The sequence below is a fragment of the Canis lupus genome, chromosome 27 (assembly GCF_048164855.1).
Source record: "Canis lupus baileyi chromosome 27, mCanLup2.hap1, whole genome shotgun sequence".
Classification (NCBI taxonomy): domain Eukaryota; kingdom Metazoa; phylum Chordata; class Mammalia; order Carnivora; family Canidae; genus Canis; species Canis lupus.
Window position 1 is genome coordinate 23,786,055 of NC_132864.1, and position 27,940 is coordinate 23,813,994.

Consider the following 27,940-nt stretch of genomic DNA (forward strand, 5'->3'; position numbering starts at 1 on the left):
TGGTCGAGTTGGATTGTAAACCAGGCCGGGTCCATCAGGCAACATCGGGCTGTTCGGGTCAGGCTGGACCGCAGATTTTGAGAAACAGGCGTCTCAGCCAGGCCTGGCTGCGCTAAGCTTGTGACTTGAGCAGTGTCCAATAGGTCTAACATCATTGAAGAAGAATCAAACGCCCCCATTGGCTGCAGCCAAAGAGAACTGTGACCCAAGCAGTGCCCAACGGGTTATTTGGGGCTGTTGGAGGCCGGGCTCTGTTTCTGGGGAAACAGGTGTCCTCGGGGGCGCTGGCTGCGTTGGGCTGAAACCCGGGCTGGCAGGTGGGCTGGGATGTAACCTGAGCGGTTTCACGCCCCCAGGAGGCGAGGACCGGACCCGAGCCGGCCCGCCCAGGTTGGGGGCGGAGGGGGAATACGCCGGGAGGCAGCAGGAGACACCTGCGGCAGGCTCACCCGGGAGCGGCAGGCCCACCTGGGAGCGGCAGGCTCACCCGGGAGCGGCTCGCCCGGGCGGACCTGGCCCCGCGAGGCCGCGCGCTTCCGCGCCGCACAGGCCGGCCCCGCCCCCTGACCAATGGCGGCGCGGCGGCGGGCGGCGGCGGGCGCGGATTGGGCGGGCGGGCGCGGCGGCGGGCGCGGATTGGCGCGGGCGGGCGGGGGCGGGGCGGCGCGGCGGGGCGCTTAGGCTCTCGGCCTGCGGGCGGCGCTGAGCGCTCGGCTACGCGGGGCGCGGCGCGGGCGGAAGTGGCGACGCTGGCGTCCCCGGAGCCTGCGGCGGGCGGCAGTGACGGCCCCGGCGCGGACGGCGGCGGCCCGGGGGGCGGCGTGGACGCCCGCGGCGCCGGCTGGGGCATCACCGCCGGCCTCGACCCCGAAATGGCGCTGCTGGCCGAACACCTGCTGAAGCCGCTGCCCGCGGACAAGCAGATCGAGACGGGGCCCTTCCTGGAGGCGGTGTCCCACCTGCCGCCCTTCTTCGGTGAGCCGGGGTGCGGGGGGAGCCGGCCCGCAGCGCTGCCGCAGACGCCCAGCCCCCTCCCGCGAGCAGCCTCCAGCCTCCCGCCGTCCCTCTCCCGGGCGCCCCCGATCCTATCTCCCCGGGCACCCAAGACCTAGACCCCTTTCCTTCTGGGCACCCCCGGCCTCCCTAACCCAGACCACTCCCCGATCCTCTCTCTCTCCGACATGGCACATCCTCCATCTCTCCCCGGACACCCGGAGCTCCGTCTCCGTTCCTTCATCTCCAGGCACTTCACGTTCCACGGAATCCTTCAGATGCCCCCAGTTCACCGCTTCCTTGGGATCCCCCAATCATCCGTCTCCCCCAGACACCCCTTACCCTTCCAAACCCTCAACTTCCCCATCTTCCATCTCCCTCAAAGCATCCCGCCCCTTCTCCCCCGAGTCCCATACCCTTATATCCCTCACCCCATCATTCCCTTCTTCCTTTTCAGAATGGCTTTCAGCTTCCTCCCCTTAGGATAATCCTCCTATTTCATAAGCCCTCTCTTTTCCTTATTGTCGTAGTCTTTTCCTCTTGGGACTTTGTAAACTCTTTTTTTCTCAGAATTCCCTCAATTCCAGATCAAAGACACCCCACCCCCACTCCCAAGGGTGGAATGAGGAAGCCGGGAAGGATGAGGAGGATGGAGTTGCAAAAGTCTGGCGCCCCTTTTTAGGGGGAACCACCTAAAGTTTTTTCTCCATTTAGGACAGGGGTCGGGACAGGGGAAGCTGCTTTGTGGGGGTGACATCAGACACAGGGTGCTTGGCTGGACCAGTCCCTAACCCAGCTTCAGAGCCTCCTTCCTCCCCTCCCGGAGCCCAGCCCCGGCCCTGGATGGAAGATGGGAAATAACAGACAATACCATCTGCTCCCTGCCCTTTGCCTTTTGGGTCCTGGCTAAAGGATGCATCCGGAATCTCTGCTTTTCTCTCTTCCACATGGGCTTGCCCAGCCCCGTGCCGGTGCACTCAGTGGCCTTTTGCCAGGAAGATACCAGCCCCCAGGACAGAGTTAAGCTGAAACCACAAGCTGACAGAACGACGGACTGACTTGCAACTGAAGAGATTTGGCGCCCAGGTGGTCACTCACGATCCCCCTAGTGAGTGGTCCCTATCTGTGAAATGGGGATGCTGATCCTTAAGCCTGGCTGCTGGGAGTAAATGTGTGTAGAGCCCTGAGTGTGGCTCTAGGTGTGGGGGGAGTGCTTCACCTGGTGCATCATATGGGTTCCTGGATCCCATTTGGGTTCCTTCACATAGTAGATGAATCAGTGCTGGATGAATCAGGTGCAGTCCCCTGGTTTGTATGATCTGCAGACCTGGGTAAGCAACCTGAGAGCAGGATCTTGGGCTTTTGTGTCTGCTGCTGCATCCTCAGGACCCAGAACAGCCCTGGCACATAGTAGGTCCTCAGTTAATACTCATGGAATGAATGAGATGTGCTTCTTATTGGTGTTTAAGTGTTGACAGAACACTGATTCTCCCGGCAGGGCCTTGGGAACTAACTGGCATCAGCGATGAGGAATTAATCATTTGTGTGCCTCCCACCTTGCCTCTTGTTCTGGGAACATTCACAGGACAGAACCAGCTTGCCCTGGACAAGGATTCAGAGTCTGTTTAAGGTGGTGGTTCTCCGCTGGGGGCAGTTTTGCCCCTGGGGGGGGGGGGACATCCAACAATGTTTAGAGGCATTTTTGTTTGTCGCAGCTTGGGGGACGGGGAGGGGGAGTGTGCAAGGAGGTGCTGCTGGCAAGTAGTGGGTAGAGGTGGCGGATGCTGCAAGATACCCTACATTGCACGGGGCAAGCATCATCACAAAGAATTGATCCAGCCCCAAATGTTAGCAGTGTGGAGATGGATAAACCCCAAGTTAAGCCCTGTGGTCTTTTCGTCTCTTATGGTCAGCATTGGTGCATGTCCTGCAGTTCTGCAGCGGGGAGAGGGAGCACCCTCATTGGATGTGATTCTGTCTGGTTTTAGAGGGAAGGGGATGGTGGGTGCTGGAGTCAGCCGTGCTATGATGCCAGGGCTGAAGAGCATCCCCTCCTCCCTTTCCCTGATCTCAAAGGACCCTTGTCTTTGCTGTGAGCTGTGTGCTGTGGGGCATCACATGTGCTGACAGAAGCGCCATTTATACAGAAGTCCCAGTGGGTTGGCCCACACAGAATAATTCTTAGCACTCTAAAAAAATGTGATAATCCATTTTGAACCATTATGCTCTCTGGGAGAAGAGTTTCTCCTGAGGATTTAAGGTTTACGAGGATGCTCCCACCAGGGGCTTTCTCTGAGACTCAAGGGTCAGTTGAGATCCACTGTCGGCTCTAACACAGGGGCTCTATGAAATCTTGGGAGCATCTGGTCACCTGGATGATCTGGGTGGTTTATGTGTGTCTCTTGAACGGAGCAGGTCTGGCTGGCTTAAGGGATGTTAGAAGTCTGAGAAAGGTTGCAGTGACAGTTGCCTCCAAATCAGGGCTCCTCCACCATGGCACTGCTGCCCACTGAGGCTGGATCACTCTTTGTGGTGGTGGTGGGGGGCCGTCTTGCACATTGGAGGATGTTTTAGTGGCGTCTCTGGCTGGCTAGATGCCAGAAGCACCCCCTCTCCCAAGTTGTGACAACCAAAAAGATCCGGAAGGGGACAAAATGTGGTTGAGAACCACCGCTCTTGGTATAAAGAGGGCAAAGGGCTGAAAGCTGTGTTGTTATTTTTATTTATTTATTTATTTATTTATTTATTTATTTATTTATTTATTTATTTTTTATTTAAGTGGGGCTTGAACTCACATCTCACAATGTCAAGATCTGAGCTGAGATCAAGAGTCAGATGCTTAATCGACTGAGTCACCCGGGCGCCCTGAAAGCTATGTTTTTAAAAAGTATATAATGCTACCAGGAAGCTCTGCTTATCAAAGGATAGTTGAGCAAGAAAAAAATGATGAAAATCTCCTTGTCGTTTTTTGAGCACTTACTATGTGCCAGTACTCTATGTGGAACTAATCCTCTTAGAACCTTTGGAGATCCCTTTTTTTTTAGTTTGTTTTGAGAGCCTCTCTGCTGATGTTTCAGGTTATTTCCTTCTGGACTCATTCTTATCCATCTTTAAGGGAAAAGGTATAAGCTGCTTTTTCTGCCCAGCTCTACAGCATCTTTCCATGCCAATCATTGTTTCTCGTAGCTGCTTAGAACTCTTTTGTTTGAATGTAGCTGTCATTTATTTGACCAGTCCCCTGCTATAGAACAGTTACGTCGCTTCCCATTATCTGCTCCGGTAAACAACGCTGCAATGAACATCCTTATACGTGTTTCTTTGTATACTTCTTTCATGAGTTCTACCCTTTAGAAGTGAAATTTCTGAGTCAAAGGATATGAAGGCTTTTAACCTATTAGAGCAATCACATCCCTTTCACTTTTTTCAGGTGTGGTTTGTCACAGAATTGGTTGGCCGTGGGTGGATGCTGATTCTTGGGACTGGAGGTCAGATGTGGCTTAGAGCATCCACGTCATGGGCTAGCCCTGCCTCCTTATCTCCAGCCTAAATCCCTGGAGCGGTACAGGTTTTACTATGTCCAGCCCTGTGTCCATCTTGTTCCTCCACCTTGACCTAGTAATTGGATCTCACCTCTGAGTGATCAGCTTGCAACTGACTTCTGTAAGGTCTGCTCTCTCATCTTTTAGGTCAATTATGCAGCAATGCCCTCCGGCATTAACAGAGGGCCCAGGGAGTGGGAGAGGCGGAGGGAGAGACCTAGATGTCATTTCATCTTGTCACTCCCTGCCTAAAAGCCTCAATGGCTCCCTATTACCCTACCTTCATATCTGTTCTATAGCCTCTCTGAATGGCTTACAGCCCCACAAATGGTACCATGCCATCACTTGCCTCTGCCTGGCACACCACTCCTCTCCAGCCTACCACCTTCCTTGTGCCTGGCTGGATTCCACTTATTCCCACAGGAAAGTTGCCTCATCCAGAAAGTCTCTCCTAATTCCCTTAGACTACCCTAGAACTATCACAGTCTGTGACTTTGAGCTATTTCAGTGCCTAGCCCTGGGTGAGCTAGTGGTATTTGCTGAGTGAATGCTTTTGGTTTCATTCTTATTTTTTTCTCCCTGGGTTCTTTCTAGAAGCAGTTTGGCTTTTCTCCCTCTTTCTAAATTAAAATACATAGCTCACAAACCATACCCATGGCAGACATTATTAATCAGTCATGGTACTATTCTTTTCCGTTAAGTCTAGATACAACCTTAGCATTTCTTAACACACTGCTCCAGGTCAGCCAGACACAGTACATGACTTCACACCTGTTTGCTTTCACTGTTTAAGGAGGAACTGAGATGCAGGGGTTGAAGGGAATGCTTCCCATCTCTCAGTGCTTGAAATTCAAATTTTGGGGCTGATTTTTCTTTATCCAGATCTCTTATTTAATTAAGTGGATGTCCAGAGAATTAGGTCTTGCACATAGCTGGTGCTCATTAAGTAGTCATAGGGAAAACCCCCAAAAGAGTGATTTCCCACCCCTTTGGTTCAATGGTTGCTCTATTTTGGGGGGCCAGTGGCAGCCCAGAAGCACAGAATTAGCTTCTTATTATACAACCAGAAAAACCGAGGCCCAAGAGGCTAGGTGACTTGCCCAGGGTCACACAGCCCAGGGCGGGTAACCAGTAGAGTCCAGCTAGAACTCAGAACTCAGGCCTTGGGACTCCTTATGCAGTGGTTTTGGCTTGTGCTTGCCTGCTCTCCTGGCTTCCTGTCTGGAAGAGGAGAACCCCCATCTCCTGTGCCCCCATGGAGCCAGCCTGCTTGGCTACTGAAGTCCAGGACTCTGCTGGGCCCACAAGGACTCATCTAAGATTCTGGGAACTGCAGACCAGATATGCAGGTTTCATCTGAGGTGTGTGCCCCATCATTGGTTTGCCCATAACCCTTGCTCCTTTGTTTTGTTTCTGTTTTTGTTTTTAAGATTTTATTTAGGGGCAGCCTCCGTGGCGCAGCGGTTTGGCGCCGCCTGCAGCCCGGGGTGTGATCCTGGAGACCCTGGATGAGTCCCACATCGGGCTTCCTGCGTGGAGCCTGCTTCTCCCTCTGCCTGTGTCTCTGCCTCTCTCTTGCTCTCTCTGAATCTGAATGAATAAATAAATAAATCTTAAAAAAAAAAAGATTTTATTTATTTATTCATGAGAGACAGATTTTTTTTTTTTTTTAATTTATGATAGTCACAGAGAGAGAGAGAGAGAGGCAGAGACACAGGCAGAGAGAGAAGCAGGCTCCATGCAGGGAGCCCAATGCAGGACTAGATCCTGGGGCCCCAGGATCACGCCCTGGGCCGAAGGAAAATGCTCAACCGCTGAGCCACCCAGGCATCCCACCCTTGATCCTTTGAATGCAAGTTTGAATGACGAGGATATGGAAGTCATCCCATGGGGAGGTCTCAAACAGGTCAGATTTTTCTATAATTGGGACATGGTGTTAACTGCCTGGGAACCAGCTCCACCAGCACCCCTTGGTCTATGAGTAAGAAGTTCTCCTTCTTCAGGGGAGGTTATTCTCCCCATTGTGACAAGCACCTTCCAGGACTTGACCATCTATCAGATGTCTGTAATGTTTTGTTTTGTTTTTTAAGTTTATAAACACAGATATTTATTAACCCTCTTACTATAGCAGGTTAGTTATCATTTTGGTCAAGTGTTTGTTAAGGGCTGGATTCTCTAGGGACGGGACATAGCCTGTGTACCTGGGAGGGACCCTTCTAGAAGGAAGAAACTATGTCCTGTGGGAGGAAGAAGCCAAAAATACACTTTCTGCAATGGGTTTTTGCAATTTTGAAACTGCCTGCAGACTCTTGTTGTTAGTTGGTGGTGCATTTGTAGGTAGTGAGGGCCCAGGACTTTAAGAGCACCTACACGTGCCTGATGTTCTCACGCATCCCACTTGCCGTCTCCTGTGGCCCAAGTAAGATCCAACTACCCCCTGGCCCCAGTGTGTTAGCCCATTGTCTCCCTGACAGCCGTGGTTGGCTGCTTTTGAGGCCCAGCAAGGGGGAAGTCACTTCAGGTGACCAAGACAGCAGACTAAGACACCTTAGGTCTGTTGTCTACTGAAGTCCCTGCTCTGAACATCATAGGTAGATGAATGAAAAGAAACACCGGCGTTGTTGTCAGGCTCAGCCAGCCCGAGTTCCAGTCCTGGTTCCACGGTGCCAAGGCTGTGTGCATGTAGAAATTCATCCCCTGTCTAGGCTTGCAGCCCCGACCTTCTCAGGAGGGTCAATGGAAGTGATCTTCCCAAATGATTTTGGTACTTGGTGCCCTGAATCACTCCCATCTTCACACATAATAGGATGGGGAGGCCTCAGGCCTTCAGACACTGCATGTCTTGCCACACAGCCCTTGGGAAATGAAGATCTTCCAAAAAAAAGCTCTCTGGGTCTGGTGGCCAACTGCCAGGACTCAGGGCCAGCAGAGCTGCTTGGCGGCTGGTCTGAGATTGCTCCAGCACCCTCATTTATAACATCCAAAGGTCAGCGCGGAGCACAGACCAAGGTGCCTGCCTGCTCTGTCCCCCAGGGACAGTGATTAGATCTTCCTCAGCTCCATGTTCAGAGAAGTCTGGCCCTGAGGTCAATGGCTAAAGTCTGGCCTCTGCTCCTGGAGGGAATAAAATGGAGAAGCAGGAGAGAAAAGACCTAAGTTCCACTCTGTGTCTTGCTGGCTTATCCAGCCCCTCCTCACCTCCAGTGTCCCACTGAGAATCCCTCAAGGGCAGAAGGTGGGCCCTCCCAGGGCCTGCCCAGTGGATTTGCTCAGCCAGTGTCAAAGCAAAAGGGAAAGAAAGTAAAAAAAAAAAAAAAAAAAAAAAGGGAAAGAAAGTGACATGAATGACTGAGGGCTTTGTAAGGTGTAATGCATGCGCCCAATCATAGCTAGCATAATAACCCCCATTTTGAGTGGTTCCCATATGCCAAGCTTTGAACTTGCCGCTATTTCCTTTCCAAGCCTTATCATGACCTTACTTGAATGAGGAGTTGGCACCATTTTACAGAAGACATTGAGGTTCAGAGTGGTGAAGGGACCTGACCATGTGGCACAGCTAGAAAGTAGGTCCATAGGGCTTAGAAGTGGGCTGGCCCTGTGACGAGGAAGGGCAGTCTTATTCGGGCAAAAACAGCCCTTTTTTCTGGCCCAGGCAGTGTGGGGGGAGGGGAACACCAGGCCATCCCCATCTGGCCTGACAGTGCTTATTCCCCAGCCTTGGAATGGCAAGGTGAGGTGATGGTCTTAGGTTTCATTGTTTCCCTTTAAAAAAGGCCTGGGTGGGTGTTAACTCCTCTTGTTACCTTCTTACAGCGTTACTTGTATCAGGGGCCTTTTTTCTTTTCTGCTTTTTTTTTTTTTTTTTTTATTGTTAGAGTGTTAACTGTAGCTGAGCTTTTAAAGTCATTACAGCTGATCAGCCCTCTCCAGGGTCCTATAAAAGCCAGCCAGCACACACTTCCCTGTGCTCGGAAATGATTCATTTTCTGCCTTGCTCTTCTCCCCAGTTCCTTACTCCACTCCCTTCTGAGATCGCCTTTTTTTTTTTTTTTTTTTTTTTTTTTAGCTGGCTCGGAATACATTTGAATTTGTGATTTTATGACTGGAGGTTTCCTGCTAATTGTATCCATCCCCATTTCTGGATCCCCCTTTCTTCCCCTCCCTTCCTCTCTTTGTCCTTTGATTCCTCAGTCACTGGGATTGTTCTTTTCTGGATTTCCTTTGCCTGTTGAAAAAGATGAAAATGATGTTATAATAACAATAATAATAAACATAAAGAATACTTTCTTTCCTCTGGAGCACTGGCTACGTACCAGAGACCATGTGGAGCCCTTTATACAACCTGATGTAAGCCTCACAACAACCCGATGATGTGGGGTCCATTATCAGCCTCGCTTTACAAATGAGGAGACCACAACTCAGTGAGGTTAACTAACTTTTCCCAGGCCACAGAGCAAGTAAAGAAAAACCCATTCCCCAACCACATCCCCACTTTAAGGCTGGTTTTTGCCAAAGTGGACAACTGTGGATAGAGAGTAGTTGGCATGTCATAGGAGTGACTTTTAAGCAACATTTGAGACTATTTTGTAAACATTCTTTCTTCTTTAGCTAGGATTTTTTAAAATAGCTATTCACAGAATAACAATAATAAAATGCCTTATCTCAGTAAGTTTTCATTTTAGGAAGGTGGGTGTTTTCAGGGTTCATTTTCTTCAAAATAGGCCTTGTTGCAAACTGAGCCATCACATCCACACCCACACCCACCCACTTACCCACACATACACCACACCACCCCACATACTTGTGGATTAATAAATGATTCATCTCCATCGGCTGTAATTTGAGTGCCTCTCATTATGGTCCTTGTAACCCAGGACCTGTAAAGTTAACCTGCCCCTCATCTTTAACAATGAAACCTTATTATTCAGCTATTGAAAAACAAATTGAATTTGAAATAGAACCTTCCCAAACCAGGCTCTTAGCATCGACACAGGCATTCTGTTCTTCCTTTTTGGACTACTTATAGGTCGGGCTAGGTGTTTCCATCCTGAATCACACAGGCCGAAAGTGAAGGCGTGTGTCTGAGAAATGGACTGCTTCTTATTCCTGCAATGAAATGACAGGGGGTGGGTCAGGCAGGGTGGTCCCATCACCCTGTTGCCCAGGGTCGGGCAGGTGTTGCTGGGCAGCTTGCGCATAGCATGCTGTGGTCTTGCTCAGTGTACAGCGCTTGTTGCTTTCCAACCACCTTAAGGCCAGAGAAAGCAGAAATGAATCTGATTCTGAGTGGCATATGGTGACTGCTGGCTCGTGGGGAATTCTGCTGTCTGAGCAGTCACACTCATCTGAACTATGGTGAAGACCCAGGTAGGAGGTTATCCAGCCAGAATGGTCACAGAGTCACACACAAAATGCTTGCTTGGTACCTATATCCTCTTATTTTGCAGGTGATGCTGACACAGTTGGCTATTTATTTTCCAAGTGTCTATCAGAATGAAAGCACTGCAGGAGGAAGTGACCACCACCCATCAAGAAAAGTTCCTTTTAAACTGTGCAGAACCATATTTAGTCAAGGGTTAAGGAGGTCTGCGATGTTACTGGGTCACATCTTTACCATAATTTATATTGTTAGTGATGGCCCTGTTTAGAAAACTGTGCTTGGCTTGCTGTATGAAAGCGGGGATATCTGTGTTACATTTTGATGAGTTCCATACAAAATGGTTCATCTAGAAAAGGTCCGTGCATTCATAAAACCTTGGTAGATAAAAAATACTTCACTGATTTAATTTTGTTTTCTTTTTATTATTGAGATAAGGTATTGTTGTTCTGTGATTTGCCATTTTTCTATTGAGCTATTTTTTTTCTTATTGGTTTGTTAGAGCTCTTTACATATTAGGGACAATAATCTTTAGTCCATGGTTTGTTTCACTGATCAGCACCCCAGTCATCATCAGTTTGTTGCTTGCCTGTGATTAGTGATGGGATCTATCCTTATGCTCCATACAAGAGGTCTCTGGATTTTGAAATCAGATTTGTGGTATTTTCCTTATGCTTTCTGGGTTGAGTAGCAGGCTTAGAAAAACCTTCCACACCAAACAGAAGGGGCCATTTGCCACATATTCCTGATAACCAAGGCTTATCTGTATTTAGAATCTGTGCCCATTAGAGTTGGTCCTATGAAGTGAGATGGTGGAGTTATATCTGATTTTTCTTTTTTTTTATTTTCTATTTTTTAAAAAAGGTTTTATTTATTTATTCACAAGAGACACACAGAGAGAAGCAGAGACAAAGGCAGAGGGAGAAGCAGAGGGAGAAGCAGGCTCCCTATAGGGAGCCTGATGCAATCCCAGGACCAGGGGATCACGCCCTGAGCCAAAGGCAGACGCTCAACCACTGAGCCACCTAGAAGTCCCTGTTTTTGTTTTTCAAAGACAACTTCCTTTCTGCCTGGAGGTAAGATGAGGAGCCAGGAAGGCATCCAAGCCCTCTCCCTCCCCTCTGGCAGAGGGCTTCTGGATGACATTTTAAAGAGCCTGTTTGCTAACAACAATAAAACACAACTTTGAGGTATCTGCAAAACTGGTAAAACAAGAAAGGTAATTTTGGGGCAGGGCTGCATACTATAGGAAAGGTAAGCCTGGATGGTGTCACGCTCTATCCAGAGCAGGGACCAGCCTGAGTTTAAACTATCCGAAAAGCCACTGTGCACTTGGTGATTAAAATCATCTTGTGGTTTTCCTGTCGGAATACTCTCCCTTTTGTTGAGTTCACATGGATGGAAACATTCCAGAAAGAAAGGTGATGGAGTAGTAGAACCAGCCTTTGTTCTGTAATTATGTCTGAGTGCCTGGCTCCCCCTGTGTGACCCTAGACAGGTTTTCTGGGCCTGGTGGCCTTGGAATGCACCACAGACAAACAAGCCCCAGAGCCTTGGCTGGGTCACGTTGAAGCAGATTTCAGTTCACCTGGGCCTGCAGCACCTCCTGTTCGCACGGCACCTGTGGGCTGCGGCCAGTGAGGGGCCTGAGCCCGGCATGGCTCCGTCCCTTGTCCAGAGTTATACCAGACCTAGATCTGAACCCAGAAGAGCAGACTCTAGAGCACCACACCACTTCCTCCCTGATTCCAGGTGGCCTGCTTCAGGGTGCTCCTAACGTGACCTCAGCGGGCACATTTACGGATCCACAGAGATGTTTTTCCTGCTGGAAGGCAGTTCTGGGGTCCGCACCCCACCCTCCACCCTGCCGCCCCTCTCGGCGCCTGCTCTGCTCCCAGCTCCAGAAGTAGGCTCGAGGCCTGCATGCCTACCCCTGCTGGAGCAGAAGCCCTGTCCCTGAGTGGTGGCCGCGACACACAATAACCGCTGCTGTCAGGGCCCAGCTCCTGCTGACCATGGCGGCCTCGTGACCTGGATAGCGCACTGTCAGGAGAATGGGAAACAAAAAGCCTTTCTCCCTGCCACCAGGGCCAGGCTGCCCAGAACCGCACAAGAGCTGTTTTCAGAGCCAAGGAAGTCGGATAACATTTTTCTGCTGAAATGCATGTCGAATGACCCGAGTCACTGGGACGAGCCAGTAAACCACCCCTGCATGGTTGATGATGACCTCTTGTAAGCAAGCCCCAGGTTTCTGTCTCCTCCCTTGGAAGGTTTTCCCTGAAATCAGCCTGTAGCAATCATGGCAGTGTGCCAAGCGCTCACCTGGTACATAGGACGCCTCTCCCCCTCACAGCGGCCCACTGGGGGAGGTCCTACTAAGTGTTCTCATTTCACAGACAGGGAAACAGGCCTGAGCCCCTTCCCATAGTCTCTGCCGTCTTGGTTGTGTGGGTGCTTAGAACCATATGTTGGGTCCATTGGCAGTACGAGAAAGTGGACAGAAAATGAGCCTGACCGGATGTTTCCCACCTCTTTCGTGCCACAGATGCCACCCAGGTGCCTGATGGTGTCCAGCTCCTTGCCAGGCATTGGGGACACAGGGGAACCCAGGTGATCTGGTCTCTACCCTCTCAGAGCTCAAGTCCAAAGGGGGCTGGGAACAGATGGTACATAGGGACCTCAAGCACTGTCTGCTATCACAGTGAAACGGACTTGGAAAAAAAGAAGGAAAATATATGACTTTATGAGTAACAAACAGCAAAAAATGCTGATTTTTCCCCCAGCATCTTCCATGACAATTTTCAAACATAAGGCAAAATTGAAAGAATTTTACGGCGAATATTTGTATACCCACCACCTGTATTCTGTAATATTTTACTGCACCTGTCTAGACATCCCTCTGGCCATCTGTCCCTTCACCCTGTGTCTTTGGACAGTCTACATTTTTGGAAGGTGGGGACATGAAGCCGTCAGCCAGAGCTGGGGAGCAGCCGTCCCTTTAGAAGGGCCGCACCAGTCCACATGCAGCACATCCATGGCACTTGCCTGGCCCCAGTGAGGGTCGGGATGGGCATGACCTCTCCGGGGGGTTGGTTTCTGCCGGATGAAGTCAGTGGTTCAGACAAGCTTAAAGAGCGGGATGGAGGGCAGCCCCGGTGGCTCAGCAGTTTAGTGCCACCTTTGGCCCAGGGTGTGATCCTAGGATCGAGTCTCACATCAGGCTCTGCATGGAGCCTGCTTCTGTCTCTGTGTCTCTCATGAATACATAAATAAAATCTTAAAAAAAAAAAAAAAAAAAAGGGTGGGGGAGTGGGATGGAGTAGTTATCCTCCTTATAAGCAGGTAGGTCTCTGAGGCCAGAGTGCTCAGGATTGTGTGGCCAGCCACCTGGATCCCCTGCCAACCACCTCGGCCTTGGAGCTGCACCAGCATGGCCCTATGGAGGGGGGTTTGCCCCCACAGGCGTGGGAGAGAAGCCCAGTGGCTGAGAGAAGGCTGGCCAATCAGCCTGAGGATTCTGTGCCTGGAGCCTGCAGCAGGGCAAGTGAGGCACCAACCCTGGGCCCACCAACGAGGGGCCTCAGCTCGGCAGAGCATAGAGGGGATGCAGGCACAAGCCCAATGGGTTCCCATTCAGCAGAGATTCTGCAGGGCTTGGCGGTTTATAAGCATAGCCGAGTGACATCTGGGTTTGCTGGACCGTGTAGTTTGAGGTCACAAAAATGATCAAATTCCATTTACTGAGTGTTCATGCACTGGACACTCTGCTACATGCATCCAACATGTGGTTTTTAATTCCTATAACAACCCTATGAATTAAGTACTATTACTGCCCCCTTTTGACATTGGAGGAAACTGAGGCACACAGACGAGGAGCCTTGCTCACCTAGGACGTGGTTGGGGTAGGATTCGAATCCCACCTGGCTGGATGCCTACCCCATTTTTTTTCCATTGGGTTTTAGGGTATTTCATTTATAGCACCTTAAGGCTGTTTCCCCAATGCACCTCTTTTAACAGCTATGCTTAGACTGTTCCAGATGGCTGGCCAGGTGTGCCAGGTCACCTTGGGTGGAATTCAGCCTGTGGCTGTCCTTCCCCCATTCCTCTGGTCTTGTGCGGTCAAGGTGGCATGCACACCAAGGCCCCTGCTGGGCAAGGAGAGTCTGGCACTGGTGTCCCCTGCCCGCCCCCGCCCCCGTCCCCCCCCCCCCCCCCCCGGTGGGTCTGGAACCCTCTGGCCTGCTCAGGCATCTTTGTCCCCTGGGCTCTGTATCAGGCATGGTGGGTCTCTGGACACAGCATTGAGGACAGTGAGAATGTGTATGCGGGACCTAGGTTGTCTTCAGGCCCTGAGGGTGAAGCCCATGTTGAGCTTGTTCATCTCTGGTCCCCGTGATGGTCTGGTAGGGGGGGGTCACAAAGGAGAGAAGGGGGGGTGGCCGCAAGGCTGTTCACATTTCAGGTCTACCAATTTCTAGGTCTGCCTTCCGTCAACTCAGGTGTCATTGGCAACACCAAGAAAGGAGCCAGGAGCTTTTTCCCTAAAAAGTTCTTAACTAGTATGTTCTTAACTAGAACATACCGATTCCAGAGATAAAACGCATCTGGGAAGTAGATTGTTTCAAGTCCTGCTCGCAGCATGTCTGGTCCTGTTGCCCCACTGGCTAGGTGGGAAGGCCGAGGCCAGAGCTGAAAGGACACATCCCAGCCCACCCTGCCAGGGGTGGGGGCATCGAGCCCACATTCCTGTGCTCCGTGAGTGACTGGAATCCCACTGTTGGTGTGTTCTCCGGGGTTCTAATGCAGGGTCTCAGAACGGTGGAGCCTCTGAGTCACCAGCTCATTTCCTTCCTAGGAGCTGGTGAATGAGAAGGTCATTTGTAATCAATCGGGCCCCTCTTCTGCCTCGTAAAATCCCTCAATCTGCCTGCTGGCCAGCTGGTCAGTTAGCACTGATCTGCCTTGTTGGCCAAGACGGGTTTATCAGAGCATTAGTTCTGCAAGGTGCTATACAGCTGTGCCGCTCAATATGGTAGCCACCGGCCACATGTGCTATTTACATCTCAGTGGACAGAAGTCAAATAAAATTACAAATCCAGTTCCTCAGTCACACCGCATTTCAAGTGCTCAGTAGCCGCACGGGTCCGTATTAGTGCAGATACAGAACATTTCCATCACCACACAAGATTCTAGATGGTGCTGTCGGAGGGAGACGCAGTGCTGTGGACAAAAGGGTTTGCCCCCTAGATAGTCCAGTTGCATTTTAGAGGCTCTGACAAGCCCGACAGCTGGAAACCTGGTCTCACCGGGAGCCCAGCACACCAAATCAGTTTGCCCATCAGCCTTTTTAATACCTTTACACAGGGGCACCTGGGTGGCTCAGTGGTTGAGCGTCTGCCTTTGGCTCAGGTCACGATGCCAGGGTCCTGGGATGGAGTCCCACATCGGGCTTCCCACAGGGAGGCTGCTTCTCCCTCTGCCTATATGTCTCTGTGTCTCTCATGAATAAATAAGTAAAATAAGAACCTATAAACAGCTCTGCTTTTCCCTCCACATACCAAGTGACCTTGCTTCCTCTTCCCAAGCCTCTAGGGTTTATGGAGTTCCTGAATCTCATCCTCACTGGGAATCTGAATCTCTCTTCTTGTTTTGCCCTCAGATTGCCTCGGGTCCCCAGTGTTTACTCCCATCAAGGCAGACATAAGCGGCAACATCACGGTATGTATCTTGGCCTGGCAGCCACAGCTGGGAGCCCACGTGGAGAATCTACACCCGTGCTGGGCACCAGGGCCCCACTCCCTGTCATGAGCTCCGCGGGTTGGGGAACAGGAAGGAGATGTGGAAAACGTGTGTGACCCCAGCTCATCCGGCTCAGGGCTCTTGGTCATCCTTTGCAGTCACACCCCCAGTCCCAGCCTGACCAGGCCCGCAGTCTGGAGGACTGACTCGAGAAGGAACCCCCTGGTTCTTGTATGCACCCCGGACCGAATAAAAAATGAACTCCAAAGTCCACCGGTGCATCGGCTCAGCCCTCTTCTCTACTGTTCCTAGGAGTCCCCACTGCTTCCTCCCAGCCACCAACCCTCTCCCTGTGAGGATCCACACAGGGCCTGGCCTGCAGGCTCAGGTGCACCATGTCCCATCACATCATCCCAGCAGCCCTTGAGGCTGGTCTGTCATTCTCCCCATTTTTACAGATGAGGAAGCTGAGGTTCACCTGAGGTCATACAGCAAGGAAGGGGCAGAGGTGGGATTCAGATCCAAACTGCCTGGCTCCAACTCAGGAGCCTCGTTCCTGGACACCCTTGTATCCCAAAGCGATTGTCCACTTCAGATACTGGGTGTCGGAGGAGCTAGCGGTAGTGGCTGGAGAACATGGAGTCTGCAGCCCGTCTGGGCTGTAACCCGCTGCCACCTGTACCAGCTATCACTTCCCCTCTCTGAGCCTCGATGTCCTCATCTGCAAACTGGGATCGTGACAGAGCAACATTGGCGTCGCTGTACGGATCAAATAAAGCAGCGCCCATAGCGCACTCTGCCCCTCTCAGCTCACGGGAGGTGCTCTGTAAATACCCCCAGCCAGTGACTGTTACGAGCCCTCCTACTGGTCTCGGCGCTGGGGGCAAGGGGAGGGCTGCTCCCCTACCAAGATGTGGGCTGCCCACCTGTGAGGACAGCTTTTCCACCAGGAAAACTACACGTGCTCTGTTTCAGAAAATCAAAGCTGTGTATGACACCAACCCGGCCAAGTTCCGGACCCTGCAGAACATCCTAGAGGTGGAGAAGGAAATGTACGGAGCAGAGTGGCCCAAAGTGGGAGCCACGCTGGCGCTGATGTGGCTGAAAAGGTGACAGGCTTGGGTGGCAGGGTGTGTGTGGCTGTGTGGCCCGAGGGCCCTGCTCAGCAGGAGAGGAACGTCCAGCCCTCCTATTGCCCTGCGAGGTCACCTCCTTTTCTTTCACATGGGCTCCCCTGTGTGATGCTAGTTAGTAGCTGAGGAAAAGTGCCCGAGGGGCCAAGGCCCAACTGATAGTGACACTCCCTGTTCCAGTCCCATCAAAGATGTAGCAAGTGAGTGCATACTCTGGGCATTGTGCTAAACATTTCATATGCATGATTGTATTTCATACACTGGGGGTAAGATGTGGTAATTATCCCCACCTCACAGAGGGAGGCCACTGGGAGCTCTGGAGGCCAAATCACATGTCCAGGTCGCAAGGTCAGAGCTGGGATTCAGTGTCTAAGTACAGTTGTCCAGGTTGTGCACTGCACAAAGATGTCCTGCATGGTAGATTTGTTTCTTATGACAGTGCCTTGACAGAAATACAGTATCTTGAGGAAAAGGAACTCTATCCAATTTGCACAGATTTGTTCTATGGGCTGGGGGCAGGGTACCGTGATACGGGATTTAAACCCAGATGATCCTACCCCAGACTTGAGAATGCTCATAATCACTATATATATTGTCCTTCCAGCAAATACTTGAAGTCAGATACTGTTCCCATTTTACAGATAAGGCCACCAAGGCTGAGAGGCCAGGCACCTTGCTTGCTGCACTCACACTGCTCTCTGCCAGCTACAAATTCTCCTTTAGCTATGCAAATATCAGTGGCAGCCACAGAGCAGCCAGGGGTGTACTCTCTGCCCCACAGCTATTCCCAGTGTTGCCCTGTCTTGGGCCTGGAGTCAGGAGTCAGGAAGGGTCCTCCCCTGTCTCTTCGCCATCCCCTGGAGCCAGTCCCCTCTCCCTGCCACCTACCTTGGTGAAACGGAACAGGGAGTCCACTCCCTGGAGGGTGCAGCCTAGTGGGCCTCAGAGGGTAGGTGGGCTATAGGTAACACCCTTTCAACATGTTTTAGGAACTGCCCCCACCAAGCTGCCCATTTGGTCTGCCAACAAGAGACTCCCAGGCCTGGATGAGAACTGCCCTGGTCTGTCCATCAGCACACTCCATGGGTTCTTAGGAGGAGCAAGGCAGATGATGATGTTCAGCTCAGTTAGGTTGTTCGTGTCCAGATCAGACAGGGACAAAGCCAGATGCCTGGGAGGGCAGGTGAAAGGAGATGCCAACAGGCTGAGCACGTAATAAGCGCCTGCTGTGTGCTGGGTGTGTGGGATGCCGCACTGAATGAGGCAGGACCCCACTGCGAGTACCACAGCCTGGGTGGGACATCAGGCTGGTATGTGGATCCTGACAGCAGGATAGCAGAGCCTAAAGCAGAGAGAAGTCAGGGAGGGCTTCCTGGAGGAAGGGTGCCAAGCAGAGTCTCTGGGACTGAGCAGGCAGGTCCCAAGAGGATGAGGCCTTTGAAAGGTGGGAGGGGCAGGAGAGGCCCAGTGTGTTGTTGCTCTGGGAGGGTCTGGTCCAGCAGGCTCTGGACATGAGGCAGGAGCAGGGAGGGACCAGGTTGGCTGGACGAGGGTGAGTCCTAGTGTGATCAGGGCTGTGGGGGAGCCACCTAAGGCCATGAGGCTGGTCAGCAACAGGGTCAGATGGTGCTGCATCCCAGCTGCTGGGTAGAGGGTTGGTCATTAGGGCCAGGTAGGGGGAGGCAGAGGCTCAAGAGAGGTGGCCGACTGGGACAGGGCTGGGATTGTCCCCTGGGCTCAGTCCCACAGCCCAGGCTGATCCAGGCACAGAGGACTTCCCTGTACCTCACAGGTGATAAAGTTAGAAGACACTTTAGTCCACCAGTGCTCCTGCCCCTGAGAGCCCTCCAACCTGATCCCCACCTCCCTGTAGGGAAGGAGGGGGGGGGTTCATCCAGGGACCCTGGGGGATTAGTGAGGGATGGCGAAGGAAGAGTCCAGCTCAGGGGTGAGACAGCTGCGTTCGCATCCTGGCCTTTGCCCAAGGCTTTCAGGGGCACCTCAGTGTTCTCCTCTGTGAAATAGGTAGACGGTGGGGCTAAGGGAGCAGGAGATGAAATGCTGTGCATTAGAGGACTAGCACTTACCCATCTTTGATGTTGTCACCCTGCTGTGCCCCATGGCCTTCTCCTGGCTCTTAGAGCATCACCCTTCACCTGAAGGAAGGGCTGGAATGGCCACAGGAGGATGCAGACAGTGGCTTTGGGGAAGTGGTGCAGGTGGGGGGCCCCTGGCACAGGGTCAGGCTTGTCAGTGTGCCCAGTGTGTCCAGAGTCCGTGGTCTGTGAGCCCTCTAAGGGCCAGTCCTCAAGCGCTGACGGCCGCCTGCTGCGGGCCAGCCCAGGGGAGGCCCGTGGACACAGAAGCGGGTAAGACAGCCCCAGACCTGGCCTTGTAGACCTTACAGCCCAGCAGGGACCGCAGTCAGCGGCCAGCAGTCAGCAGCGGCCTTGGGTAGACACGGCCCCACAGTGATGCCACATTAAGCCGGGTGGTCACGCTACATGTGAGCTAGGTTAAGCACAACACTTGAGGAGTGACCACTGCCACGTGGCGCACAGCAAGTGCTGGCATCCAGATGCGGCAGGGACTGCCACCTGTGGGGATGTGCTGGCTGGGCGTCGGGCAGGAACGCGCATGGTCTTGAAGAGCCATCTCTCTCCTGGGCTGCAGAGGCCTCCGCTTCATCCAGGTATTCCTCCAGAGCATCTGTGATGGGGAGCGGGATGAGAATCACCCCAACCTCATCCGTGTCAATGCCACCAAAGCCTACGAGATGGCCCTCAAGAAGTACCATGGCTGGATCGTGCAGAAGATCTTCCAGGTGAGCTAGCCCCACACCTGCCGCTCCTCAGCCGTGGCCCGCCTGGGCTCCAGAAGGGCTCCCTGTCTATAGGGGAGGCTGGTGCGCTGAGGGGCCCTATCACATGTGCCTGCCCAGTCCCATCTCTGGCCACAGGGGCTGTTACTGTAGATGCTCCATGGGTTTCTGCTGAGTGTCCCATGAGGCCTGACTAGGGGGCCGTGGGAGAAACCTGGCAGAGACTTGCTGGCAGGCAGGCCCGTTTGGCCCCTTTGAAATCTGCCCAGATCCTCACCCTGAGCAGGGAAGAGAAGCAAGGCTCCTGTACCCACTGGGGCATCTGCTGAAGAGACACTGGCCCACAGGGTCTTGGTGGCTTATGTTGGGATGACATTGGCCAGAGTTTCTGGAAATGGGCTGCAGCACCAGCCTGGTTGCCTGAGGGCCCCCAGGGTCGCCAGGCTGAGAGGCCCACTTCAGAGATCTCAAGAGGCCCTTGGGGGCCCTGGCCACCCTCTCTCCTGCAGCCCATTCTCATTCCCCTGAGAACCAGAGTCTGACAGGCTGGTCTCTTTCCCACAAGGCACAGGCTGGCCCAGGAGTCAGTCTGGGTATAGGCCCAAAAAGCTGGGACACCTCTGGGCGGTGCCACCTGGTGGTGCTGAGGGCAGGGCCCATCCTGGGCAGCCCGTGAAGCCCTGTCCTCCTTGCAGTATGTTGCTCCCTTGCAAAGGCCTAGCAACCGGTGCCCGAATGATAGCGGTGTCCTGTGCACCTGGCCCAGGGTGTGCTGCCCACGGGCGGTGTCCTTCACGAAGGCACCGTGAAGTGGGTACATCCTTAACCCCCTTTCTCAGATGAGGAATCTGGCGCTCAGAGAGGTTAACTGTCTGGCTCCAGGTCACACAGTAAGATGGGGTCTGAGGTTCTACCTCCCTGAGCCTTTGCGTACTCATCTTTCAAGTGGGTGTAAACTGAGCCCCACCTCCAAGGGTCGTGGTGAAGATTGAGCAGGTTACTGTGTACGGAGTGCTGGGCGCACGGTTTACACTCAGGAACTTGACGCTGTGCTGTTCATAGTGATGATATTATTTATAACTCCCCCCACCCCACCCCCGCTCAAACTCAGCCTGGGCATCTCACCCAGCCGCACCGCTTCCTTTCTGGTTCTGCAATTTTGTGCATTTCTGGTTCTCGGTACTTTTCAAGTGTGAGGGAAGCCCTAAAAGTTAGGGAAGTGTTGTCCCCTGAAGGACAAGAGAGGCCACGGTCCGTATTAGCGGTCGTCTCTCCCTGGTCCACCTTCTTCTCCAGAGCAGGGAACCCAGAGGCCAGAGGCCAGAGGCCCCTGGGTGCCGGACACTGCCGGGTGCCCGGTGCCGCGTGGAGCCCTGGGTACCACCCCTTCGATCCTTTACAACCTGATTCAGCGGGTGCCATCACCATCCCCATTTTACAGATGAGGAAACTGAGGCTCAGAGAGGCTAAGTAACTTGCTCAAGGCTCCCAGCTAGTCGGCGGCCCAAGCTGGAAGTTGAAGCCAGGTCTGTGGGTCCCCAAAGCTGGTGTCCGTCCTGCCGTCCGTCACGGGGGTAGAAGGGCACACACATCTCCCTCTTCCTTTCCCTGCCGACCACGCCACGAGTAGCACGGCCTGGGGGACGTCCCCTAACGCCTCCCCTGTCCCCGACTCAAGGCAGCGCTGTACGCGGCCCCCTACAAGTCCGACTTCCTGAAAGCGCTCTCCAAGGGGCAGAACGTGACGGAGGAGGAGTGCCTGGAGAAGGTCCGCCTCTTCCTGGTCAACTACACGGCCACCATCGACGTCATCTACGAGATGTACACCAAGATGAACGCCGAGCTCAACTACAAGGTGTAGGCGCGTCCGGGGGCCGCTTGTAGCACCAGGGAACCCGAATCACTGTGAATCACACCGGCGGGCCTCCCCCCACCCCGCCCAGCCACCCAGAGGCCGGGCCCGGGCCCACTGGGGGCCTGAGGGGGACGATCAACCCCGGGTTTTTTAAAAGTCATTTTGGGGGTTCATCCTAACGGAGCAATAAATAACAACCCTACTTCCGAATCCCCTTTGAATTTCATGACAGCACAGACTGACTATCCCTTCATTTCAGTGTGGTAAAAATCAATTAATGTTTCTAATCAAGTCCTAAGGGGTTTCTTTGTTTTGGTTTTGCCCCCACGCAGAGCCTAACTCTGGGGGAGCTGTGTGTCATACACCTCACTTGAAAAAGAAACGTGTGTCCTTAGGATCCGGCTGAATGATGTTTTGGGTATTTTAAGGACCATGAGGAGTTTGATTTGAAATTATACAGGGCCCCTGTGGTGGGCTCTTTTTTTTCTTTTTTTTTTTTTTAAAAAGCAAACTGGTGTGTCTTCTCATGTGGTTTGCACGGCCCAACCTCACAACACTGTCATTACAGATTCTGTCCTTTCTTACTGTCTTTTGCCAGGCAGTGTTTTTATAGCTGAAACCAACCAGCAAGCCTTTGATGGCGAAGGGGGTGCGTGTGTGTGTATTTTAAAGCTATCAGGCACAAATAAGTGACCACAGATGACTATACTTGCATTCTTCTGCATAGTTATTTTCTTCAGGGACAGCTTTTCCAACCTAAGAAACTGCCTACCATGTGTATTCTCTCAAGGGGGAGAGGGTGAATCCTCCATCTGCTGAGACCCAAGAAAAATGCCTCGCTGCCTTAACTGTCCTTCCTGGCGCTAAAAAAAGAGCTGTATTTTTTAAAGTGTTGGGGTAGATGAAGCAACCCCAGAAGAATTGATGTGTGTGTGTTGAAAACCCAATGAGGAACAATTGGTGATTTTTATGCAGAAACTAAATGATCCTTAATAAATAAATCTCTATTTTGGAATCACAGCAATGTGCTGTTTTGGTTCGTGATTCTTCTCCCCACCCCCTACCCCACTCCGGAACAGAGTTTATAACCGGGGACCAGCCAAGAACCTATATTCTGGCCTCCATGGTTTATAAAAATAGAAGTGGTTGCCACAGTGAGAAACTAGGGAAATTTCGCACACAAATCTTAATTTCTAGCTTCTTTCAAAAAAAAAAAAAATAGGACTGTATGGCAGGATCTGGGAAATAGCTGCCCCCTTGGCTGGATGGGACAAGTGGACAAATGTATTCTCCACTTTACCTCGGTCCCCAGCAATCCCCATGGCCTCCCTAACCTGCGGTTATTGCACTTTCTGATAGGCTGATGCTTTTTCTGATACTAGCATTACACGGAGAATCTTTATTTTACTTCATTCCTGGTCCTACCAAGTTGATAGTCACCTAGTGGGCGAGATGGGCCAGCACATCAACAATGATGATATAGAGTAGCCAGTATCCCAGTGTCCAGAGGGTGCATGGGGTCACCGATGAGGGGCCACATCCTGGGATGCATCTGGGGGAGTCACAGCTGGCACTGAGCCTCCACGGAAGGGGTAGGGTGGGGAAGAGCCTGGCAGAGAAGGGGCAGGGCACGCTCCAAGGTATAGGCAAAGACCTGGTGGCTCGACACACAGCAGGTTGTGTGTGTGTACATGTGCGCATGCCCACACATGAGTGTTCACACTAGGAAGGGATTTGAACATGACCTGGAAAATGATGGACCACCTTCAGGGGTCTCCTGCTCAATGTAGTCAGGTAGCCAGTTTAGAAGGCTGCCTTGGGCATGGCCAAGGGACGGACACCTGTCTCTGATTTCATTATATTCTATTATTATTTTATTAATATTATATTTATTTATTATACCAACATTGCTGGTATAGGAATGCTACTGACCTTTCTAAGCAATAACTGCTTTTTAGGCTTGTTTCACTATGGGTTTCCTAGAAACACAAAATTCTGCCAACATGTAAAAAGAAATCTCCACCTTCCTTTTAAAAACAGCCTTTCTTGGGGTCCCTGGCTGGCTCCATCAGTAGAGCAGGCAACTCTCGATTTTGGGGTTGTGAGTTTGAGCCCCACGTTGGGGGTAGAGATTACTGAAAGAGCCTGTCTTCAGGTCTCTAACATAGCCCAGTGGGACTGGGAAGGCAATGTCCTTGTGGAAGGCTGGTAAATCCCAGACTAGTCTTCTTCACTCCTGGTACCTGATGGGCCCCTAAGAACACTTCGGGTGCCCAGAGATAAAACCAGCAGTGCATCTGTGTCCTCTCATTTCATTTCTGTGCTCCAGGGCAGGGAGGAAGGAGCACACATTGAGCACCGGGTATGTACCTGGCCCTGTACAAGTGCTTTACAAATACCATCTCACAACCACCTGAGTTGGAGGCATTAGGAGCCCCATTTGTCAGATGAAGAAACAGAACCCCTAACAACAGGGCAAGAGGACTTAGCCAGGGTGACCTGGCCAGGAGTGAGGGAGCCACCAGGGTTCCACATCTGACTCCATATCCCCCCTTGGCCATGGCCACTTCCCTGCCAGCTGACAGAGTGAGCTCGCCTTCCAGCACATCTCCCTGCCAGGACATTCCCACTGTGGGGAGCCACTCATCTGACCCAGATTAACCTGATAGTGCACAAAAACCCAAGTGAGCCCAGAAGTTTGACAAGGCTTGGCCCCTTTATCCACCTATTGGGTTCATTCCATTAAACTTCACTGAACAATAGCTGACGTCCATAATAAAATATTTCAAGGGGAATCCCTGGGTGGCTCAGCGGTTTAGCGCCTGCCTTTGGCCCAGGGCTCGATTCTGGAGTCCCGGGATCGAGTCCCACGTCAGGCTCCCAGCATGGAGCCTGCTTCTCCATCCTCCTGTGTCTCTGCGTCTCTCTCTCTCTGTCTGTCATAAATAAATAAATAAATCTTTAAAAAAAATAAATAAAATAAAATATTTCAAACCCATCATAATGCATCTCTATTATAGACAAGGAACAGAAACTCATTTCTCCCTTAAGGAGCCTCAGTTTCCTTTTCTGTACTACAGGGGTCTTGCTAATACCCACCTCACGGGTTGTGAGGTCTAAATTAAATGCTGCTGTTTGGGGACGCCTGGATGGTTCAGTGGTGGCGCGTCTGCCTTCGGCTCAGGTCGCGATCCCGGGATCGTGGAATCGAGACCCGCATCAGGCTCCCCGCAGGGAGCCTGCTTCTCCCTGTGCCTGTGTCTCTAACTCTGTGTGTGTCTCGTGGATAAATAAAATCTTAAAAAAAAAAAAAAAAAGTATAGAAGCATAGAAAGCTGTCTTAGCCAAATGTTACCTTAAACTGCGAGGCTGTATTTACGCAGCGGGGCACGTCTAACGACGCGAGCACTGGAGTCCTAGCTCCGCGGTCGCTGCGCCGCGCGGGACAGACCTCCCAGCCTCCGGCTCCGGGTCCTTCCGACGGGGATGTGCAGCCGTCCCCTGGGGGACCCGCTGGCCGGGCGCTGGGCGGCGTGACCGTCCGGGGTTGGCTCGATTAGCATCTACGGAGCGCTACGGGAGGGGAGAGCGAGGGTCCCTCCCTTGGGTTCGCTGGGCTCCTGGAGGAGCACCCCCACCCCCCACCCCCCACCCCCGGCCCGGGGGACACCGCCCCGCGCCTGCGCGCTGACCTCCCGCGGCTCCCTCGGGCCCCGGCAGGTGGCGCTGCGGACCCTGCGCGGCCGCGGTCCCCGGGGAGCCCGGCCCTCGGCGCCTGCTCCGGCCCGCGCCCCCTGCCTGTGATGGGGTGGCTTCCAGGCCAAGGCACCAGCCCCATTTGAGCGCTGTGGGGGTCCTGACTTCAGGTCAGCCCCTGTGTCAAAGGTCTATCCCGCTGCTTCTACTACCACTACCGCGGGCGCGGCCACCATCTCCACCACCATCACCACCCCCCCCACACAAATTTGGGGTTCAGGTCCAGGTTCTGTAACTTTGTAGCTGTGTGATCCGAGGGAGTCCACTCAGCGCTCTCAGCCTCAGTTTCTGCATCTGTAAAAGGGACCCCTCTACCGGGCAGGAGTGCATAACATCATGTGTGTGAAGTGCCCGGCTGGTAGAAGATGTTCTTGGTAAATGGACTTTACCAAGTGTTTTTATTTATTGTGATGCTACAGCATCACAGCATCTGAACACAATAGCATTATGAATTACAAACCAGGGGCCCCTCATGCAGTTAAACCACAGCGTGTTCGCTTGCTCCTTGTTCTTAAAGACACAGCAGGGCCCGGGTGGACACATGAACGGGAAAACCCTGGAAAACACCATGCAGTCTGGCTGCTTTTCTCACTCTGCCCTGATGTGCTGTGGGACTTTGGGCAAGTTCCTTCTCCCCTCTGGGCTTCAGTTTGCTCACCTACAAAATCAGGAGATTAGATAGTTCAAAGCTACCCCCGTTCCCCACCCCCCGTGGGTCTACAGCACAGACACCTCATGTCACTGTAAGGACCCCCTGGTTTGTGTTCATAACTCCGGTGAAATCAGCACCACATCCTCAAGTGGAGACATCAGTCCTTCCCTGTGACATCTGGGAAGGGCGGAATGGCGGGGAGGGGTGACACGTGCAAAGCACCTAGCACAGAGCCTGGCACTTAGAAGCTGCTTGATAAAGGACAGCTATGATGATGATGAACCCTGAGACATCCCTTGATCCAGCCCAGAGAGCATTGTCTGGAAGGCAAGTCATTCAACTGCTGTTTGCTGAGCACCTGCTATGCACAAGGCCCTGAGCTAGCCTCAGGAAGTCCTGCAGGGACAAGACAGATAAGGCCCCACCCTCTAAGAGGCTCATAGACCACTGAAGGAGATGTAGAAGGGGGAGGACAGGGGAGGGCTCTCTGAGAAGGTAACATTTGAGCTGAGATCTGAAGGGGGAGAAAGAACAGGCCATGAAAAGAGGCTGGCTACAGCTAGTGCAAAGGCCCTGAGGCAGGAGAGAAAGCAGCGTGTTCTAAGGACAGAGTGAGGCCAAAGTGGCTGGAGCCTGGGGATTAAGGTGAGAGGACAGAGAGATAGAACCAATGTGACTTTGGTTTTTGTTCTAAGAGCAAGGGAAGTCATAAACCCCTTTGAGAAGAGGGTGACAAAGCCAATTCAGTTTACAGAGCTCTTTGCTAGGATCTTCACGGGTCTCCTCCTGGACTCAGGAAAGAGGATATCTCCCTGCCCCCGCCCCATGCCTCTTCCTGGCTGGGAGCATGGAGCCCTCATCACATGTAGGTGTGAGCGAGGTAGGGTCCCAGGCCTCCAGGAAAACCCCAGGCCTCTCTCCAGAAGGTGGCAGTTCACTGTGCCCATTTCACCCATCAGTCCAGGGGCCTCCACGCACCCCCAGCAGCCTACCCAGGGACCGAAGTGGGGAAGCCCTGAATCACTCAGAGCCCGCAGGCACCAAGGCCTCGATGCCCACCTCCCTCACGGTGCCAGCTTCAGATGAAGGCTACGTTTGAAATGCCAGTGGGCAGCTGTGGGCCAACCACACCCACAGGAGGGCAGCTGTGACCATGGCTACGGTCACTGGGAAGGGAAGGGCTTCCTCCCCACCTGCTCTCAGGTTTCTGCCCCAGGGAGACTTCCAGAAGGGCCTCATTGAAGGTGTGTGGCAGGGCAGGGCCTCCTGTCTCTGGACCAGCCATAAGCAGGACAAACCAGCTGCGTCCTCTCCAGCCTCTTGTATCCGGTCTCCGTGGTTTCTTGGTAAATGCGGGGGGCTGTGATTTCATGGGGGGGCCTACTGTCTACTGGGGCAGGCTCCCAGAGAAGACGATCAGACACAGCGCCCTCTGGGCTGTGTGACCTCTGGCAGGTTCCTTCACCTCTCTGGGCGCACTCCCTGTCCTGTGGCTGGGAGGAATCTGGTTCCTGGCCCACAGAGAGGCCTGCGCAAATGCATACATGCTGCCCTGGCCCTTCCTCAGCGACTTTCCCCGGTTGTTTCTTCTGCATTTTCTTCTTCTTGAGCTCATCCGTGTCACATGCTCACAGGGAAAGAGCAAAAAGTTGCCAGAATTGTCGCCTCAACAACCCCACACTCCCCAGTCTCATCCAAGTGGGGGTGAGCAGACTTCCCCTGTCAGGGGTGAGGGGCCTGAGGCACACAGAGCCAGCTGACGCTCCAGGGGCCAGGGGCCGGGTGGTCCTTTGGGTTCAGACGGTGCCGGGCTTTGAATACAAAGCCTGACAGCATCACTGGCATGTACCTTGGGCAAGGGATTTTCAAAGCTGGGAGCTTCAGTTTGTCCAACTGCAAAAGGGGCTGGAGAATACTCACCCCTCGAGGCTGTGGGGAGGAGGAGCTGAGAGCCTGGATCAGAGGAATCCGGCTGCACAGGGTGGTCTCGGCTGCATCTCTACTTGGAGAACCACGCCAGGCCCCCCGGGGACCCACCAGCCCTTGGCCTCAGCCCAGCTCTGGAGCTGGGAGGC

At 52.8% G+C, this 27,940-nt stretch overlaps 1 protein-coding gene across 1 annotated transcript; it reads left to right on the forward strand.

Annotated features, from left to right (window-relative positions):
- The first annotated feature begins 778 nt into the window (after positions 1–778).
- On the forward strand, positions 779–22,477 carry GLTP (glycolipid transfer protein). Its single transcript, XM_072802880.1, has 5 exons — positions 779–975; positions 15,569–15,627; positions 16,624–16,757; positions 19,455–19,605; positions 21,281–22,477. The coding sequence occupies exons 1-5, from the start codon at positions 873–875 to the stop codon at positions 21,461–21,463; spliced, it is 630 nt and encodes a 209-aa protein (XP_072658981.1). The 5' UTR covers positions 779–872; the 3' UTR covers positions 21,464–22,477.
- The last annotated feature ends 5,463 nt before the right edge of the window (positions 22,478–27,940 follow it).

Coding starts and splice junctions, on each gene's coding strand:
- GLTP (XM_072802880.1), top strand. CDS start 873: ATGGCGCTGCTGGCCGAACACCTGCTGAAGCCGCTGCCCGCGGACAAG. Junction 976..15,568: donor CCACCTGCCGCCCTTCTTCG/GTGAGCCGGGGT, acceptor TTTTGCCCTCAG/ATTGCCTCGGGTCCCCAGTG. Junction 19,606..21,280: donor TCGTGCAGAAGATCTTCCAG/GTGAGCTAGCCC, acceptor CCCCGACTCAAG/GCAGCGCTGTACGCGGCCCC.